We start from the raw sequence: 21,124 nt of genomic DNA on the forward strand, positions 1-21,124 counted from the left end.
TGGGAATACTGAAAACTTGACTGGTTTGTGGCCAAGGACTGAGTTTGGTAAACTCTTTTGTAAGTCCTCTTGGGTAGGGTCCTATCTACTCCTCTTAAATAAAAGATAGTGAGTCTTGGGTATATTATGAGGCAGGTAATATATTACACCATTCATAGTGGGAGCTGGACTGAAAAGATGAGCAGAGGGGTTTTATGTGACATTTCTGATACATGCAGAGCACTGAAACTTTTCCTCTGTAACTGAGAGTTTGAATATTTTTATGCCTTGAGGCTGATGAATATCTTCATACTGAAAAGTTTTCCAATCTGGGGGAATCACACTCAGAGTGATGATGAGAAAACTAATTCGGTGCTCTTATCCAGGATCAGGCTCTCCGACTGTCACCCCTGAGATTATCTCCCGCATTGAACGAGGGGAAGAGCCGTACATCAGGGATGAGCCGGGATCAGAGGAAAGAGAAACTGGGAGAAGCAGCAGCTCAGGTGAGTGCAGGAATAAGAGGGACGGGGTAAAACTGCTGAGAGGAAGAGTGGAAGGAGCAGTGGGAACTGCAGAGACCCCTTCACGAGCTCCTCTGGAGAGGTCTTTAATCACTCGCAGGGTTTCTGTTACAGGCAGCAGTCAGAGACAGAGCTTGTTTACTGGTTTACTATGTGAAAGTCCTGTGTGCCGCAGTAGGTGCAGCCCTGGCTCAGTGCTCTTCTCCCCTAATCCCACTGACAGGCAGAGAGCAGCACTTCATGCCCCATCTGCCACCTCTTCTGGCTTCATTCTCAATGTTTGAAAGCATGGGGCTCCATCATACCTGGGGTACCCCCATCTCTGGGCATTGAAACATAAGAGTAAAGCCTGTAGAGAAGGAAGCAGAGGTGGCACAAAGTGCTGATCTCCTCCTGCTGGCCAGGGAGAAGTGGGAATTAATAAAGGATCACTCAGGGAGCGGGGGAAGAGGATAGCAGTGATGAGAGGAGAAATTGTAGCCTATGTAGTTTGGAAAAATAAAGCTGGAAATGTTGAAATATGGAAATTGACCAATAAGATACGTCTTAAAACAGCAGCACGTTAATTCAAAGGTTTTCACAAATAACATCTGGATAGCGTAAGGAAGAACCATATTTTACAACAAAGAATTGCAAGATTCACTGGAAGATTGATGTGGTTGGCACTGCCTAGTGAGCAAGCACACTAGGCCCACACCGACAGCTGGCAGAGGAGACCTGAGACGGGACTGGCTGAAGCTTCACCTGTACCAATCACCTTCCCCACAAGTTGAACCCTCGGGTTCTGGCAGCCGACAGGTCTTAGGTGGGTTCCTAGGTCAGTCCAGGAGCGAGAGTTCAAAGCCGAGCGTAGGTTGGGGAAGGTGGCAAACAATGGAGATGGACAACAGGCCAAGGGCCGAGGTAGGCAGCAGAAATGGAGAACAGGCCAGAGGTTTGTTTATTTATTTAATGCTTTATATACCGGTGTTCCTGTGTACATCACATCGGTTTACAGTAAACTTACAGCAAATATGGAGAGAGAAAGGAGCAAAAGTTACAATGAACATTATAAATAATTGCAAAAACCAATAACAGAGAAAAGGTTAAAAATGAGTGTCATAGAGAGTGAAGATTGAGGAGGGAGAGTGATGATTAAGTTACAGTTAAGGTTAAGGTTGGGGCAAGCGGCAGACAGAGCAAAGTCAGGTCCAAAGCAAAGGGTCAGGTCCAGGCAGCAATCAAGGAACGTCCAAGTCCATGCCAGGGTCAGGATCCAGGAAGTAAAGCCAAGGGAGAACAGGGAGACAAGGATCAAAGAAGACAAGTCAAGATGGGACAGGAACAAGGAACGAACAAGACAAGGAACAAGCAGGACAGGTGGCAGGCGAGGCTGGAACAAACAAGGCAAGGGCAAAGCAAACACGAAGAGCAACACGCACGGAGACATAAGGACACGAGGAGACCTGTTGCTGAGGCGAAGTAAGGTCATCTGGAGGGCCCTTAAGTAGGGCTATTCCTTAGAAATGTAGACTGAGGCAATTTCCTGCTTAATCCATCTGGGATAGTAGCTGTGGCTTCTTGCTTGCCTTTTTTGAGATCTAGCAAATCAGATGAAACGTTGATCCGACCTCCCGAATCTGTCCATCGCCTATAAACGTTGAAGCAGTTCCCTACGTACTTTCCCCGCACAGGAAGGAGCCTGCCCGGCTTTTCTGTCACGTAACTGAAACTCCTCAAAGAAGACAACTCGCCTGCATGATTCAGAATAGATTGATGAACCCACCTTAAGGTATAAAAAGGGTGAGCCATCTGGACTGAGGATCTCTGCACGACAAAGCCTTGGAATTCAGATTCCATGGAAGGGGCCAAGTTCCTACAAGGAGACTGTAACTGCTTCATGGCTTTCATAAACCTAACCACGTGTGTGTGAGAAGCCATATTCGTTCCTGCACATTACCTCTGAAACAAGAGAGCGCGTTAACTTGTACCCTAAGGGAATTAAGATCTAAAACTCTCTGCAGCATAGCCTGCAGAAAAGAAAGAATGGATAGAAACTGACGTCGTGAATGGAGAGAATCCAGCGTTCAGACGCCAGGTCTCGAACAGCTTTCACACATGACCATAAGCCAAGGAAGTAGCAGATTTCCCAACCTGCAACAAGGATGCAATAACCTCCTCTGCATAACCTTTACTTCTCAAACTTCTTGCAAGAGCCAGGCCGCGATTCACCTATTCCAAGCAAATGGGACCTTGTCATAGAAGATTTGGAACATGGGTGAGACCCAGAGGACCATCTACCCGCAGTCTGATCAAATCCATGAACTCATGACATCCAGGCCACTCTGGGATGGTCAGAATTACTGTTCCCTGATATCTCTCTATCTGCTGAAGAGTGTTCCCTATCGGAGGCCACAAGGGAAGCACAGACAGATGGCAGGTTGGAGGCCAAGGCTGTGAGAGGGCATCCAGGACCTCTGCCATTACAGCCCTTCTGTGGCTGAAAACTGCAGGACCTTGGAATTCACCTTTGATGCCACCACATCCACGTGAGGCATCCCCGCCTAGAACTGATGAATGCAAATACCTCTTCTGCCAACTCCCTGTGCTTTGAACCATGTGGCGTAACACTCGAGACTGGAAGCAGAAGGTGAAGATTCAGCTTTAGGGACTGCATGCTGTGCGGTTCTGGGATAACTCTGGGGAGGGGGCAGCAGCACTGGGAGAGAAACAGGAGGGCCTCTGTGATCACTGCTGCTCCCAGTACCATTGTTTACGTCCCATCATGCACCTCTTTAATTCTTGAACAATTGGACAGTATCACTGACAAGCCAGACTTTGCAAACGTTCCAAAATCAAAATGCATATCACTTAACTACCCAATGTTTTTCCAAATTACATGGCTCTCTCTTCCTTCTCAAGTCTAGGAAGAATAGGAATGTTTAGGTACAGTATTATCTCCCCGCCATCGGTCTCGTAGGCCCAGTCCTGGTGACAGATCCAATTGTTCCCCAGTAACTTGGGACAGCTCCAAAAGTCCTGGATCTTAGAACGCATTCCCCCTGCATGTAAATGTGCACCGTAATGTCCCCAAGCTCTCCAACAGTATGGGTTACATTAAGGATCAATTGTATGAGAGAAAAGAAGAAATCTCTGTGTTTTTTGATGCAAACAAATCATCAGTTCAGAATGCCAGGAGCAGAAAGAAATACTGAGGGCATTTTCCCATAATCCTTCCCTTATAGATGGCTGCTGCTGTCCTCCTCTTATGATCCTTCCTACTAATCAAGGACTCTAGAAAATTAGGTGTGGGGTCCATCTTCCATCTTTAAAACATTGCAGGGACTTTTTCAGTTCTTTGTATTTAAATGGGAATCTGTAAGCAGATCAAAGTTAACCTTAAGATCCTCATAAGGGAATCTCTCTCCAGTGTCCCATCTGTACTGCACGTATCTGTGTCCCTTTTCCTCCTGGGAAGCTACAGCCTACGCAGATATCCCAAAAGATACTGCTGGGCTCTAATGTAGTCTTGCAATAGGAAAATTATTTCTTTCCTACCCCCCAACACTGTGCATGGAGCATCCCAAATGGAGAGCCCATGGGATAAAATATAATTGTTCCTGCAGATTCTCCTTACCCATATTAACACATTAAAAAAAGAGAGAGAGAGAGAGTAAACGAGAATCCATGCTAAAAAGTAGATTGGTTGGTTTTATTACATAGAACCCGCACACTCACCAAATACAGAATAAATGACCACAAATTAGAATCACAAATATATGCAGACAGAAAGTGAATTCTTCTTTGCTCAGTTGTCTATACCAGGCTTGCACTCCCTTTTGCCGCTTGGGAGAGGAGGGGCTGAAGCAGGAAGCAGAGGGCTGCTCTGTTACCTCAGATTCAGGGCAATGGCCAATAGTCGTCAGAGCAGAGCCCGGTGTGCTAATGCAGGGCCCAAGGAAAAAGCGGCCTTGCCTGGTTTTCTTAAAGTTAGCCTGATGCGTTTATTTGGCTAACCTTAGGATAGCTCCTTGGTTATGTTAGCAGTTTTAACCATGTAAATCACATTTATCCAGCTATTTTCAGAAAGCCAATTATTTATCCTAATTGTGTCTGCTGGTAAATGGTTTTGAATATTGGCCTCCTTGATGACAGCATCAGAAAATATTTCTGCATCCTGTCGTTTTCATTCCCATGCAAAAGGACAAGACACAACATTACGGGTCAATGTTCTGTGGAGTGGAAAAGTAGGCCTAGTGGTTAGAGCAGGGGGGGCTGAGAACCAAGGAAACCAGGGTTTAAATCCAACTGCCATTCTTTGTGACCTTGAGCAATTCACTTTTCCCTCCATTGCCTCAGGTAAAAACTTAGGGACTCATTTACTAAACATTTTTTCCCATTGACATAGAATGGGAGAAGAGCTTTAGTAAGTCAGGCCCTTATCTTATGAGTCCTCTGGGGACAGGGAAATATATTCAGTACCTAAATGTAATCTGCTTTGAAGTTCCAAAAAAAAAATGGAATATAAATAAATAGTTATGTAAAACTTTCAAACTGTGACCTCTTCAGGAGAACAGCAAGAACACAAGAAAAAGCAAATGTTATTGTATTATTGAACTCATTAAATTGTCCTTCTCCTACAGTAATGCCCATTGTTTACTTTTTTATCTAGAAAATGACAATCCCAGATACGATAATCCAGAGACAAATCACTGGGAGCTCAGTGAGAATCCAGAAGGGAGCAAGATGTTATCAGAAAGAGATGCAGAGGATGCTACTTCCTGTTCTGAGTGGGGGGGAAAGTGCAGGAGTCAGTCCATCAAAGAAAAGAAGCAAAGAATTCCAACAGGAGACTCATCTCTGAGTGAGAAAAATGCCAGAAATATCCCACATAAAGTGGAAGAGCAGAGAAACCACATAACAGAAGAAAGATGTGTATGTGATGTATGTAGGATATTCCTCAGGATTCCTGTGACTCTGAAATCACAGCAGAGATCTCACACAGAAGAGAGACCATCTCCATCTACAAACTGTGGGAAAACCTTCATTCAGAAGGGAGAACTACAGGTACAACAGAAAGCAAGCACAGGAGAGACACCTTTTACATGTTCTGAGTGTGGCAGAGGTTTCAGTGGTAAGCTAGAACTAATGGAACACCAGAAAATCAACAAAGGAGAGAGAAAGAATAAAAGGGCAGAGCATTCAAAAAGCTTTATTACTAAAGCATTCCCCACAAAATACAAGAAAAGCTGCACAGAAGGGAGAACAATTTCTTCTACTGATGGTGACAAAATCTTCAATCAGAAAGAAAACTTCACAAAACATCCAAAATTCTTCCAAGGGGAGAGACAAAATTCAAGCATTGAATGCAATGAAAGCTTCTGTCAGAGGAAAGTCTTTTCAAAACAAACAAAACCCCAGAATGATTTGAGACCATTCTCTAGTACTCAGTCTGAAAAATGTTTCACTAGGAAGGTAGACCTCAAACAACAAACAATCCATAAAGGAGAGGGACTATTTACATCTTTTGAATGTGGTAAAATTTTCAGTCAGAAGACACACCTCTCAAGCAATCAGAGAATATACACTGAGATGAAAAGATTTCCATGTACGGAGTGTGGTAAAACTTTCAGTCAGAAGAGATATCTCACATATCACCAAAGAATCCACACTGGAGTGAAACCATTTACATGTACTGAGTGTGGTACAAGCTTCAGTTGGAAGGCAGTCCTCACATCCCACCAAAGAATCCACACTGGAGTAAAACCATTTACATGTGCTGAGTGTGGTAAAAGCTTTAGTCATAAGACAGACTTCACAAACCACCAGAGAACCCACGCTGGCTTGAAACCTTTTACATGTAGCGAGTGTGGTAAGAAGTTTAGTCTGAAGAAAAACCTCAGACTGCACCAGAGAATCCACACTGGAGTGAAACCATTTATGTGCAGTGAGTGTAACAAAAGCTTTAGTCGGAAGGCATACCTGACATCCCACCAGAGAATTCACACCGGAGTAAAACCATTTACATGTCCTGAGTGTGGTAAAAGCTTTAGTCGTAAGACAGGCTTCACAAACCACCAGAGAATACATACTGGATTGAAACCATTTACATGTAGTGAGTGTGGTAAGAGGTTTCGTCAAAAGAAAAAGCTCATACTCCACCAGAGAATCCACACTGGAGTGAAACCATTTACATGTAATGCGTGTAGTAAAAGTTTTACTCAGAAGGCATACCTTGCATCCCACCAGAGAATCCACACTGGAGTAAAACCATTTACATGTACTGAGTGTGGTAAAAGCTTTAGTCATAGGACAAACTTCTCAAACCACCAGCGAATCCACACTGGAATGAAACCATTTACATGTAATGACTGTGGTAATATGTTTAGTCAGAAGAAAAACCTCATACTCCACCAGATAATGCACACTGGAGTAAAACCATTTACATGTAGTGAGTGTAATAAAAGTTTTAGTCGGAAAGCATATCTTATATCCCACCAGAGAAGCCACACTGGAGTAAAACCATTTCCATGTACTGATTGTACTAAAAGCTTTAATCAGAAGGCATTGCTCACAAATCATCAGATAATCCATACTTGAGTAAAACTATTTACATGTACTGATTGAGTTAAATGTTTGAGTTGGAAGAGCCTTCACACAAGTCACCAGAGAATCCACACTGGAATATATCCATTTATATGTACTAAGTGAAACTATTTACATGTCCTGACCTTGTGGCTATATAAATTGGATTTTTATTGTAAGTTAGGCATAATATAGATTGCTTTCTTGCAGAAATGTATTCTTCTGCATTTTTTGTGTTCTGTATTGGTTGAAATCTCCATATATTTTTCCAGTCTATATATATTACTAATCTGTATAGAAGTGATGATTCAGTTTGTTAATTTTTTAAAAAGTTGATAATCTTCAAGATTTTGTTCCCTTCTACCCTGTCTCACACCCACCCATCTGTATGGTGTTTTTTCTTAAATAGATCTTCCACTGACTTAGGTTAAGTGAATAAGACTAAAGTAGCAACCTAACAACTTATATATTAGTCACTGTTAGCAGAATTTCTTTGATTCAGTGTAATAATTGTGGTGCTTATGTCCCAATGCCTGACATTTGGAGACCTAAGGGTTGTTCAATTTGCTTTCAGCTGTCTACATTGAAAAAGCAGCTGATTCATCTGAAAGAGGACTTGCTGAGGTTTAAAAACAGCTCCCCTTTCTCTCCCATCTCCCACAGAGGATTCCAAAATCCAAGAATACGTGGTTTACAATGTGCTCTGGTAGAACAAGACAAGCTACCATACAATACTCAATTCCCCCAACTGTGCAGCATCCTGAATATCCACCCCCACTCCCACAGGGAACTCAGTCATCCAGGATTCAGAAACCCAGGAATGAATGGGTTATAGTTGGCTCTGGGAGAATAAGGCCTGTGATGAAGAGGCACCCTCTTTCCATGCCTTTACCCTTACATAATACTTTTTCTGCATTGGATAATTAAGAAGCTCCAGGAATGGAAAATGAGGTGATGTCTGAAAGGGATATAATCACCCAGTGTACTCAGAATCCCTTAAACATTATCAAAGTTCATAAAAGGAAGTGTTTCTGCTGGGAGACTCGATCATCAGAGGAACCAATTTGGGAAATCATTTTGATGGTGACGCACAGTTAAATGCTTTCTAGGATCCTCAGCCAGTAGAAATACAAACCAGATAGTCAGTGCAATTACAGAAGAAAGTAGAGACTCCAGTGTGATCAGTGTTATACATTAGGGGACCAAGGACCTTGGTAGAAATGTTATCCTTGCAATACAGAAAGATTTCCAAAATCTAGGGAAGACGATTAAACATACAGCCAAGCGTCAGGGTTTTGCCTGCTGTGCAGTCTCCCCATGCCAAGGTTCAGCCTGCTGTGCAGTCCTCTCTTCACCAGGGGCCCTCAGCTGCAGAAGTCACTACTTTTCCAGTCACCTGGTCCCCAAGCCTCAGCCCTACTTAACCCAACATGGCCAGTGCCTCATGCCTCTTCACTGAGTCACTTTGGCTCTCTGACCTGGCAAACCTCACCTTATACTTTTACCTTGCTTGCAGCCCACCCAGGCCACCTTTCTTGCCTTGTGGCCTACCTAGGCCTTCAATTTTTCCTTGTGACCCACCTGGACCTTCTTCCTTGCTTTGTGGCCTCTCTTGACTTCTTGCTTTACTCACTAACCTAGCTTGGCTCCCGGTGTTGCTCTGGAGCCTTCTTGGGTTTCTTGTATTGCTCTATGACCCTTTGGGTCTACCTACCCTTCCATGTGGCCTCCTGGCCTACTAGATCTGTCTTTTGCCCTTTTGGATTTTCTTATTCCTTGTTCTCTTGTTACCTGTCTAGTCCTGTACTTGTTCTGTCTTGTGTCACTTTCCAGCTTCTTTTCATTTCCCAGTCCTTATCCTTGTACCTGGTTCAGCTCAGTCTGTGTCTGTATTAGGGATGTGAATCGTGTCCCCTATCGTCTTAACAATTGAAATCGTATGGCAGGAGAAGAAAATCGTGTTTGGCACGATTGTTTCGTTAAAAAATCGTTAAAAAATCGTTTTTTCCGATTAGTGCGCACTAACCGGGAGTTAGTGTGCACTAACAGAAAATGATACAATTTGACACTTTTCAGGTCAGTTAAGGTCAGTTTAGGAATGAATATGTATTCCTATTGGCTGCCCTCTTATTTATTCATGTTACCAAGGTTCCCACTGACAATATATTTATTTTATTTATTTATTTTTAATTTTTATATACCGGAATTCCTGTATACAATACAAATCAATCCGGTTTACAATAAACAGTAAGTTACCCTGGTTGGAGCGGTCCGACCTGGGCTTATTACAAGGAACATTGAACAGTAACAATAAACCATTTAACATTTTTCGTATTTTGAAACAATATGTGGGTTCAACTTTTTACAAGGATCTTTGAATAGCGACACCGAACCACCAAACGCCTTCTTGTTCTGAATATAGTTAGCGGATTAAACTTTGCAAATTAACAGTTGGATAAAGATGATCCAAGTTATGTGGATTGACTGGGTTAAGACCATGTGCATGATAGTTGCAGTGAGAAGGGGACAAACTAGGAACAATTTATTCTCAGGGGTACAAAGGAGTAATAATAAATAACTATACAGTTATATAGTATAAGAATAATGATTGTTAAATAAAACTGCGCGTAAGTAAGTGTATAAATTAAGTATCTATGGTGTTAGTGACACGATACAGTGAAAGGAGCTAAAAAGAGGTCAGAAAGGTGCCTAGTTACATTCTGGAAGTTGGAAAGCTTGCCTGAAGAGCCAGGTTTTTAACTTTTTTTTGAATTCTGGTAGACTGGGTTCTAGGCGTAGGTCTGGTGGGAGAGCATTCCATTGGTGTGGTCCCGCAGTTGAGAGTGCTCTTTTTCTTAGTGTTGATTTAGCTGGAGCTGCGACTAAAGTGCCTTTGTAGGCGCTTCTGATGGGTCTGGAGGATAAGTGTGGACGAAGTTGAGTTTGTAGTGATATAGGTGCGATGTTGTGAATTGCTTTATGAATAATGGTTAAGGTTTTAAATAGGATTCTCTGTTTGATGGGTAGCCAGTGGAGGTTGCTCAAGATGGGGGTGATATGGTCTCTTTTATTAGTGTTAGTTAGGATTCTGGCTGCGGCGTTTTGTACCATCTGTAGAGGCTTGATGCCGTTGGCGGGGAGGCCAAGTAGGATTGCGTTGCAGTAATCGAGTTTAGAAAAAATAATGGATTGTAGAACGAGGCGAAAGTCATTGAAGTGTAGGAGTGGTTTTAGCTTTTTTAGGACTTGTAGTTTATAGAAACAGTCCTTGGTGGTGGTGTTTATAAATTTTTTTAAGTTAAGTTGGTTGTCAAGCCATGCTCCTAGATCTCTGCTGTCTGAAGAGAGATCCATATGGGGGATGGGAAATGGAAACAGTTGGTAGCTTGACAAAAAAAGTAATGTGATCAGTCAATGTGACTAGAACTTGTGCCCTAACCCTGATACCAGGGGTGTTGTGATCTTCCTGCACACAGTGCCCTAACCCTGACACCAGGGGTGTTGTGATCTTCCTGTACACAGTGCCCTATCCCTATTAATACCAGGAGTGTTGTGATCTTCTTGCACACAGTGCCCTATCCCTATTAATACCAGGAGTGTTGTGATCTTCCTGCACACAGTGCCCTATCCCTATTAATACCAGGGGTGTTGTGATCTTCCTGCACACAGTGCCCTATCCCTAAAACCAGGGGTGTTGTGATCTTCCTGCACACAGTGCCCTATCCTTGATACCAGGAGTGTTGTGATCTTCCTGCACACAGTGCCCTATCCTTGATACCAGGAGTGTTGTGATCTTCCTGCACACAGTGCCCTATTCCTGGTTACCGGGGGTGTTGTGATCTTCTTGCACACATCCCGATATCAGGAATAGGGCACTGTGTGCAGGAATATCATAACACCCCTGGTATTAGGGATAGGGCACTGTGTGCAGGAAGATCACAACACTCCTGGTATTAATAGAGATAGGGCACTGCATGCAGGAAGATCACAACACCCCTGGTATCAGGGATAGGGCACTGTGTGCAGGAAGATCACAACACCCCGGAGGAGTGAGGGTCAGGCAGCTCCCCCCTGTCTGTGAAGCCAGCCTCTCACTAGTAATGCAGGGAGGGAGCTGTCTCAGCCTTCACCATCCTCCCCCCCCCTCACCCACACACCATTCACTGGCTGGGACATGGGGGAGGGGAGGAGTGAGGGTCAGGCAGCTCCCCCCTGTCTGTGAAGCCAGCCTCTCACTAGTAATGCAGGGAAGGAGCTGTTTCAGCCTCACCATCCTCCCCCCCCCCTCACCCACACACCATTCACTGGCTGGGACATGGGGGAGGGGAGGAGTGAGGGTCAGGAAGCTCCCCCCTGTCTGTGAAGCCAGCCTCTCACTAGTAATGCAGGGAGGGAGCTGTCTCAGACTTCACCATCCTCCCCCCCCCTCACCCACACACCATTCACTGGCTGGGACATGGGGGAAGTCTGGACTGAGGGTCAGGCAGCTCCCCCCCTGTCTGTGAAGCCAGCCTCTCACTAGTAATGCAGGCGGGATAGGGCACTGCATGCAGGAAGATCACAACACCCCTGGTATCAGGGTTAGGGCACTGTGTGCAGGAAGATCACAACACTCCTGGTATTAATAGGGATAGGGCACTGTGTGCAGGAAGATCACAACACCCATGGTGTCAGGGTTAGGGCACTGTGTGCAGGAAGATCACAACACCCCTGGTATCAGGGTTAGGGCACGGTGTGCAGGAAGATCACAACACTCCTGGTATTATTAGGGATAGGGCACTGTGTGCAGGAAGATCACAACACCCCTGGTATCAGGGTTAGGGCACTGTGTACAGGAAGATCACAACACCCCTGGTATCAGGGTAGGGCACTGTGTGCAGGAAGATCACAACACCCCTGGTATCAGGGTTAGGGCACTGTGTGCAGGAAGATCACAACACTCCTGGTATTAATAGGGATAGGGCACTGTGTGCAGGAAGATCACAACACCCCTGGTGTCAGGGTTAGGGTACTGTGTGCAGGAAGATCACAACACCCCTGGTATCAGGAATAGGGCACAAGTTCTAGTCATATTGACTGATCACATTACTTTTTTTGTCAACTACCAACAGTTTCCATTTCCCATCCCCCCAACCATCACCTCAGTTGGAACCTTGGTAACATCAATAGATAAGAGGGCAGCCAGCCAATAGGAATACATATTCATTCCTAACTGACCTTTACTGACCTGGAAAGTGTCAATAATTTGTATCATTTTCTGTTAGTGTTCCTGAGTTTCCATTTCCCATCCCCCCAACCATCACCTCAGTGGCAACCTTGGTAACATCAATAGATAAGAGGGCAGCCAGCCAATAGGAATACATATTCATTCCTTACTGACCTGGAAAGTGTCAATTTGTATCATTTTCTGTTAGTGCGCACTAACGGGAGTTAGTGCGCACTAACACGATTTAACGATTTTTAACGATAAATCGTTAGAATTTCTATTGTATTGTGTTCTATAATGATTTAGACAATATTAAAATTATTGGACAATAATTTTAATCGTTGAAAAACGATTCACATCCCTAAAAATGAGGTCCTGCCCTGAAACTGAAGAGGGATTTCTTCTGGACTTCTACAACAGCAGGAGCCAGCTTTACGCTAAAGAAACTGGCATATGAGCTTGATGAGTGCAGATAACAGTGAGTGTTTTTCTCTCCAATCTTCTGTGTTCAGCGAGAGAGAATGTTGCTGCAGAGGTTGCAGTGAAAGCCAAATTTTCCTCCACTGATTTACATGAAAAATCTTCAGAGGGATAGCCGTGCTAGTCTGGTGTAGCAGCCCCTCAACCTCAAAAGATACTCATCAGCCGCTGCAAATAGTACAAGGACAACAACCCAGGACCCAGACCTTGTCAGAAAAGGAGATGCCAACACTTCCATATATTATCCCAGACAATGCCATCACTGGACACAACATCATCAGCAACATGCGGGACACATTCTCCTGCTTTTCTTCCAATCTAATATATGCCAACAGCTGCCAGCAAAGTCCCGCTCATGTCTACATAGGACAAACGGGACAATCTATAAGGACAAGGGAAAAGGATTTAAACCTGAGGTTAGAAATGACAACACTCAACCTTCCTTGACATTCTCTATCTGACCTTAAGGTTGCCATACTCCTACATGAAAACTTCAAAGGAGCACTCCAGCCTGAAACTGCTGAATTGGAACTCATTAAAAATCTAAATACCATCACCCAAGGGCTGAACAGAAGCAATGGATTCATGCCTCACTACAAATATGCATAAACTGAACTGTTGTCTGATCGTTCTGTCTATTCACACTTACCTCAGTTGTCAGTAGGCTAAACTACAATCCTATTCACACTCTCTCCCCACCGTTTCCTGCCTTTTCCCATGTCTTCTCACTGTTCTGTATATATTGTACACATCAACTGTACATCATTTCATGCATCTGATGGTGTGGACTGTGTCCTCGAAAGCTCATGCTTTAATAAAACAGTTAGTCTAAATGATTCCACTCGACTCCTAGTGCTTTTTTATTCAGATGAAGAGTCCTTACTTTTTTTCCCTGAAATAGAAGCTATTGATAGTGTACCAGAAGGGGAAAATTTGGGAGGCCTTTATAGTAGTGTGTTAGCCACCTTATCCAGTTCTTTGATGGGGGAGGCAGGACAAAATTAGGATGTGGCTGAAGAGCAGGCAGCACAGTTAGAGAGCACATCTGATGCCCTTGGCATTGTTCCTCAGAGTCCACCCACTATATCAGCTCCAGTGGCAGCATCCTCTGCTAAGTATGTAGAGAAGGGATCAGAGTGGACTTGGAAGATCTGGAGACATTTCTAAATAAGGGAAGGCGCACGCTTTGCAAAATGCAAGCACATGGCAAAGACACAGGTCCTGGCAAACAAATGGGGCATTTAACTAACACTGGCATGCTTTATAAGCCACAGAAGCAGCAGCCCTTAGGACTAGCATCTGGGGAGTTTGGAAGTGGCAGAAAAGAGGAAAAGTGTTTCCCAATCTGATCCCATGCCCTCAACCCTTTCCATCATTCTGGTAAGAGGCAAGCAGCCCCCTGCCAAACATGAGAAGTGAAAAGCTACGATGGAAGAAATGGAACAGGTTTCAATAGCAATGCCCCAGGACAGGAGAGAAGCAGCAGTCAAAGTTAGAAAAAGGGGCAATTCTGAAATAAATGCCCTTGATAGCCAGCCCCTGCAGCTAGTAGAGAATGAGGGCTTGAAAATAGAACTACAAGGATAAAAGTGAAGCAAGATGTTTTGAGGATCCTCCACTAGCACCTGAGGTCTTTCTACAAATGCTAATTTTCTCTCAGAGAGTAACTGCAAGGAAATGACCAACTTTTGCATTCATTCTGCCCTGTCATTCCAGTCCCTACTGCCAAGGATATACTGTTGCAGTCCATCACAGGGAATGACCACCTCAGGGACAACAGGACTAGTGCAAGACAGTTATTGTCACTGTCTTCTATTGCACTCAACCCTCCTGGATAGCTGTGCTTGCAAGATCTTTGTAGAATTGCTCCCAAGCTGTTCCTAACAAGGTCCCATAACAATGCAAGCATTCACTGACACCAGAAGATCTATAAAATGCTCATCTACTGCTAGAAACATAAAGTGGCTCCATTGGGACTTGAACCCAAGACCTTCTGTGTGTGAAATAGATGTGATAACCTCTACACCATGGAACCATTTCCTGCACTGATCTCTTCCTTATTACACTTTCAAACACCTATAATGTTATTTTAGAATACTGTTTGAATAATTCATGGGATAATCGCCTCAGCCACCATTCACATTCTAACATTTTTTACTCTTGGCAAAAAATAGATCTTCCAAGAGCCATCCCATCTACCATGAAAAATTTGTTTTACTAGAATCACTGCTGAATTCTTTTTACCACACAAGATGTTGGCTTAGGAGTTTACCTAAAGCTTCCTTATTTCGTCTCCAGTAACCATTCCCACACTTCTTCTGGGGAAGACGATATCTGCTATGAATTCACACGAGATCAAGTAGCAAGCATAGAAGGAAGGGCCTGTAAATCTATCCCACGCATATAAATTGTGGATATCCTGAAAACCTGACAGGTGGGGTTTTCACTGCACATATATGGAACCCATTGGTCTTCAACTTGCTTTTTCGGTATCTAAGTTATCCTTGCACTCAGGCTCATGCCTGTTTCTGCAGCAAGTTAAAAATGGCTCCACTGGGGATTGAACCCAGGCCCTTCTGCGTGTAAAGCAGATGTGATACCCTCTACACTATGGAACCAACTGACCTCTTCTTTTAATCTGTGAGCAACCGTCGAACCCTTGATGCCCGCCTAAAGGAGGACTAATTGAACAAGCATCTCAGCTAGAGAAGTGCATTCATTGAAAACAAAATATAAAAATGAAATCAGTGGAGCCAACTTGTTTCTTTTTTATTTATTTATTTTATTTATTAAAAATTCTTGTATACCATCGTTCATAATATACATCACAACGGTTTACATGTAACAAAATCATAAAATCAAACTGAAATATCTAAAAGGTACAGTAAAAAAAAAAATTGTTAATCAATTATTAACAAATGAACATAAAACAAAGATAAAAATAATGTTTCTTTAAACCAATTAGTCCTTTTTTTCAAGATAGTCAATATAAGCCTGTCCAAAAAGCCATGCTTTTAGAGCTTTTTTAAAAGCTTTAAACTTTGATTCTAAACTCTTAGGGTCCAAAATGTGCTGAAGGGGACCCGTGAACTAAAGGAATCCTACTTGTTTCATTTCTGTCAAACAGAATGATTTCTATAAGCAATTATAGTCAAAAAACCCATGGAAATCATAGGCATAGCAACAGTTGCAAATGTATGGAGAAAGGTTCATACACTGTGGAGCGGGCAGGCTGCAGAGAAGGGACGGATTGGCATTCCGTCAAGCAATGAGAGTTATGATGTATCGCAGCGGAGCATTTTCCTAGTCTCCTATAATGCCGCAGAGCGGGTTACAGTGATGCTGAGCTCAAAGAATGAGCATGTCACAGCCTTGCTCTGCATTGTTTCTCTAGACATTGTCTGTGTGAAAGCATAGCTCTGAGTTCTCTCCGAGTTCTTGGTAAGGATTTTTGCTGTGGCAGCCCATTAACACAAGACAGGAAAACAAACCATGGAGGCAGCATGGCATCACAATATCTCTGCATCATTGTAGATTTGTGTTGCTTCGCTTGCTGTTCTGTTTATCCTTTTTCGTGATTGAAGCCTTAGCTACACTTCAGATTAGTTATTTATTCTCTGTATGACTGCCAGTGGGCACAGTGTAGGCAGTGGCAGCTAGGTAGTACTGGGCATAAGCGAGCAGTGAAGGCAGGCCAGAAAGTGCAGCATAACAGGCTGTATTGTGAAGCCTGTCTGTGACAGAGAAATAGTGCACACAGAGCAGAAAGGATGACACTCACTGTTTGTCTGGCAGAAGGCAAAGTGTGTGCAGTGGGCACTAGGCAGTGGGCATTATAATACCACGGAAAAATGTTAAATCGTTGTTGTAATCTTACACATCCCCGGTAACATATATACAATGATGTGAGGGAGAGGGAAAGGCAGAGCAGATGAAGTAAATTTAAATGTGTCCAAAATTGCGCACTTTTGCACTGGCACCGGCAGGTAAAAACCAAAAATGAGGTCCTGCCCTGAAACTGAAGAGAGATTTCTTCTGGACTACTACAACAGCAGGAGCCAGCTTTACGCTAAAGAAACTGGCATACGAGCTTGATGATGTGTCACTGCTGCAGAGTGCAGATAACAGTGAGTGTTTTTCTCTCCAATCTTCTGTGTTCAGCGAGAGAGAAAATGTTGCTGCAGAGGTTGCAGTGAAAGCCAAATTTTCCTCCACTGATTTACATGAAAAATCTTCAGAGGGATAGCCATGCTAGTCTGGTGTAGCAGCCCCTCAACCTCAAAAGATACTCATCAGCCGCTGCAAATAGTACAAGGACAACAACCCAGGACCCAGACCTTGCCAGAAAAGGAGATGCCAACACTTTCCACATATTATCCCAGACAATGCCATCACTGGACACAACATCATCAGCAACATGCAGGACACATTCTCCTGCTTTTCTTCCAATCTAATATATGCCAACACCTGCCAGCAAAGTCCCGCTTCTGTCTACATAGGACAAACGGGACAATCTATAAGGACAAGGTAAAAGGATTTAAACCTGAGGTTAGAAATGACAACATTCAACCTTCCTTGACATTCTCTATCTGACCTTAAGGTTGCCATACTCCTACATGAAAACTTCAAAGGAGCACTCCAGCCTGAAACTGCTGAATTGGAACTCATTAAAAATCTAAATACCATCACCCAAGGGCTGAACAGAAGCAATGGATTCATGACTCACTACAAATATGCATAAACTGAACTGTTGTCTGATCATTCTGTCTATTCACACTTACCTCAGTTGTCAGTAGGCTAAACTACAATCCTATTCACACTCTCTCCACACCGTTTCCTGCCTTTTCCCATGTCTTCTCACTGTTCTGTATATATTGTACACATCAACTGTACATCATTTCATGCACCTGATGGTGTGGACTGTGTCCTCGAAAGCTCATGCTTTAATAAAACAGTTAGTCTAAATGATTCCACTCGACTCCTAGTGCTTTTTTATTCAGATGAAGAGTCATTACGTTTTTTTCCCTGAAATAGAAGCTATTGATAATGTACCAGAAGGGGAAAATTTGGGAGGCCTTTATAGTAGTGTGTTAGCCACCTTATCCAGTTCTTTGATGGGGGAGGCAGGACAAAATTAGGATGTGGCTGAAGAGCAGGCAGCACAGTTAGAGAGCACATCTGATGCCCTTGGCATTGTTCCTCAGAGTCCACCCACTATATCAGCTCCAGTGGCAGCATCCTCTGCTAAGTATGTAGAGAAGGGATCAGAGTGGACTTGGAAGATCTGGAGACATTTCTAAATAAGGGAAGGCCCACGCTTTGCAAAATGCAAGCACATGGCAAAGACACAGGTCCTGGCAAGCAAATGGGGCATTTAACTAACACTGGCATGCTTTATAAGCCACAGAAGCAGCAGCCCTTAGGACTAGCATCTGGGGAGTTTGGAAGTGGCAGAAAAGAGGAAAAGTGTTTCCCAATCTGATCCCATGCCCTCAACCCTTTCCATCATTCAGGTAAGAGGCAAGCAGACCCCTGCCAAACATGAGAAGTGAAAAGCTACGATGGAAGAAATGGAACAGGTTTCAATAGGAATAGGTGGGCCCGATATTTAATCGGAGCCCACGGGTTACCTGGGGGAGGGCTGGACTGCCGGGCGCGTCACGCGACGTCATCGGGGCGCGCCGCGAAGCGTGTCGCGTCCCGATGACGTCGGGGCATGAGCCAGCCCCAGTGGGGGCGTTCCGGGGGCTAGCATCAGAGGGAGGGGCGGCGCCGATGCGAAACGCCGCCCCTCCAAGGGGCGTTCCTGTGGCCGGCGTCATCGGCCCCGATGACGCCAAAGCCCGGATCCCGCCCCTTTGGGGCGTTCCTGCGGCCGGCGTCATCAGAAGGGGCCGGCTCGGCCTGATGACGTCGACCGGGGTTTAAAGGGCCGGTGCCTCGAGGCAGCCGGCCCTTTTTCCCCTGGAGAGCCGTTTCCCCACCCTCCCACCCTGTAATGAGTTGTAGGGTGTAATGGAGATAGGAGACGGAGATAGAAGGGAGCAACGCAATGTCGCAGCTGGGGGCGGGTACCCGGGCCAATAGGACTTAGGGTAAAGGGATCAGCCGCGGGCTGACAAGCAGATTGCCGGAAGAAAAGGGGGACCACGCCCGGAGGCAGGGCCCCCCTGCTTACTACGCGGCGGGGGGCCGGTGAACGGAAGTCGCCTTGCTTGGAGCGCGGCAGGCGGCGTGGGTGGGCGTGGTCCCGGCAGAATGTGTGGCAATAAATAGATATATATATGTATTGGCCCGGGGTGGTGGGTTGTTATTACATTGTGTGCTGTTATGGTTAAATAAAAGCTGCGGCCAGTTTTACCCAAAGATACGTTTTGAGTGGTCATTAAGCACTGCAGGTGGGCGAGCGCCCGGGAACAAAGGAAGTCACGATTCCCAGAGTCAATGCCCCAGGACAGGAGTGAAGCAGCAGTCAAAGTTAGAAAAAGGGGCAGTTCTGAAATAAATGCCCTTGATAGCCAGCCCCTGCAGCTAGTAGAGAATGAGGGCTTGAAAATAGAACTACAAGGATAAAAGTGAAGCAAGATGTTTTGAGGATCCTCCACTAGCACCTGAGGTCTTTCTACAAATGCTAATTTTCTCTCAGAGAGTAACTGCAGGGAAATGACCAACTTTTGCATTCATTCTGCCCTGTCATTCCAGTCCATACTGCCAAGGATATACTGTTGCAGTCCATCACAGGGGATGACCACCTCAGGGACAACAGGACTAGTGCAAGACAGTTATCGTCACTGTCTTCTATTGCACTCAACCCTCCTGGATAGCTGTGCTTGCAAGATCTTTGTAGGATTGCTCCCAAGCTGTTCCTAACAAGGTCCCATAACAATGCAAGCATTCACTGACACCAATACAGCTGATGGCTGAACATCTATAAAATGCTCATCCACGGCTAGAAATATAAAGTGGCTCCATTGGGACTTGAACCCAAGGTCTTCTGTGTGTGAACCAGATGTGATAACTTCTACAACATGGAACCATTTCCTTGTCTGAACTCTTCTTTATTACACTTTCAAACACCTATCCAGTTATTTTAGAATACTGTTTGAATAATTCATGGGATAATCGCCTCAGCCACCATTCACATTCTAACATTTTTGACTCTTGGCAAAAAATAGATCTTCCAAGAGCCATCCCATCTACCATGAAAAATTTGTTTTACTAGAGTCACTGCTGAATTCTTTTTACCACACAAGATGTTGGCTTAGGAGTTTACCTAAAGCTTCCTTATTTCGTCTCCAGTAACCATTCCCACACTTCTTCTGGGGAAGACAATATCTGCTATGAATTCGCATGAGATCAAGTAGCAAGCATAGAAGGAAGGGCCTGTAAATCTATCCCACGCATATAAATTGTGGGTATCCTGAAAACCTGACAGGTGGGGTTTCCAGTGCACATATATGGAACCCATTGGTCTTCAACTTGCTTTTTCGGTATCTAAGTTATCCTTGCACTCAGACTCATGCCTGTTTCTGCAGCAAGTTAAAAATGGCTCCACTGGGGATTGAACCCAGGCCCTTCTGCGTGTAAAGCAGATGTGATACCCACTACACTATGGAACCAACTGACCTCTTTTATTAATCTGTGAGCAACCGTCGAACCCTTGATGTCCGCCTAAAGGAGGACTAATTGAACAAGCATCTCAGCTAGAGAAGTGCATTCATTGAAAACAAAATATAAAAATGAAATCAGTGGAGCCAACTTGATTCTTTTTTATTTATTTAGTTTATTTATTAAAAATTCTTGTATACCATCGTTCATAATATACATCACAACGGTTTACATGTTACACAATCATAAAATCAAACTGAAATATCTAAAAGGTACAGTAAAATATGATAAAAAATCATTTTTTTTAATTTTATTTTTATTGAAATTTCAATTTAATACAGAATACAGAATACTTGATACATCATAATAACGACAAAATTATCGTAAGTAATACAAAAGCAAATCTTCTCTCCACAAAGTAATCTAATAAAGTAATTGATAGAGATCTATGAGTTGCCAATTATCTAGGAGCACTTACTAACAAGAAAAAATATAAATTTAAATCATACTTGATGCTTGACTTATCCCACTTAACTCTTTTCCCTTATTTGCACAGTTTCCTAAGAGTGGGTGTCAAAAAATATTTGTAACTGTTCTGGCTGTGTGAAAATATATCTGTTATTTAAATGTTTGATTAAGTATCTGCAGGGGTATCTTAAATAAAATTGTGCACCTCTTGATATAACTTCCGGTCGCATTACAATAAATTTCTTTCGTCTTAACTGGGTAGAACGAGCTATGTCTGGAAAAATCCTTATGGATT

General features: G+C 43.8%; 1 protein-coding gene and 3 non-coding genes across 4 annotated transcripts in view; 1 reads left to right on the forward strand and 3 right to left on the reverse strand.

Moving 5' to 3' along the window:
- LOC115083187 (zinc finger protein 268-like) overlaps positions 1-21,124 on the forward strand; it is a 127,541-nt gene that overhangs the window by 4,946 nt on the left and 101,471 nt on the right. Inside the window, exons 3-4 of the mRNA XM_029586994.1 lie at positions 366-485; positions 5,155-7,079. Coding sequence (XP_029442854.1) covers positions 366-485; positions 5,155-7,079 — 2,045 coding nt within the window. The remainder of the gene's footprint in view (positions 1-365; positions 486-5,154; positions 7,080-21,124) is intronic.
- On the reverse strand, positions 14,716-14,788 carry TRNAV-CAC. The gene has a single exon. It is a non-coding gene; the product is annotated as a tRNA-Val (tRNA).
- On the reverse strand, positions 15,299-15,371 carry TRNAV-UAC. The gene has a single exon. It is a non-coding gene; the product is annotated as a tRNA-Val (tRNA).
- On the reverse strand, positions 20,300-20,372 carry TRNAV-UAC. Its single transcript has one exon. It is a non-coding gene; the product is annotated as a tRNA-Val (tRNA).

The sequence above is a fragment of the Rhinatrema bivittatum genome, chromosome 2 (genome assembly GCF_901001135.1).
Source record: "Rhinatrema bivittatum chromosome 2, aRhiBiv1.1, whole genome shotgun sequence".
Classification (NCBI taxonomy): Eukaryota; Metazoa; Chordata; class Amphibia; order Gymnophiona; family Rhinatrematidae; genus Rhinatrema; species Rhinatrema bivittatum.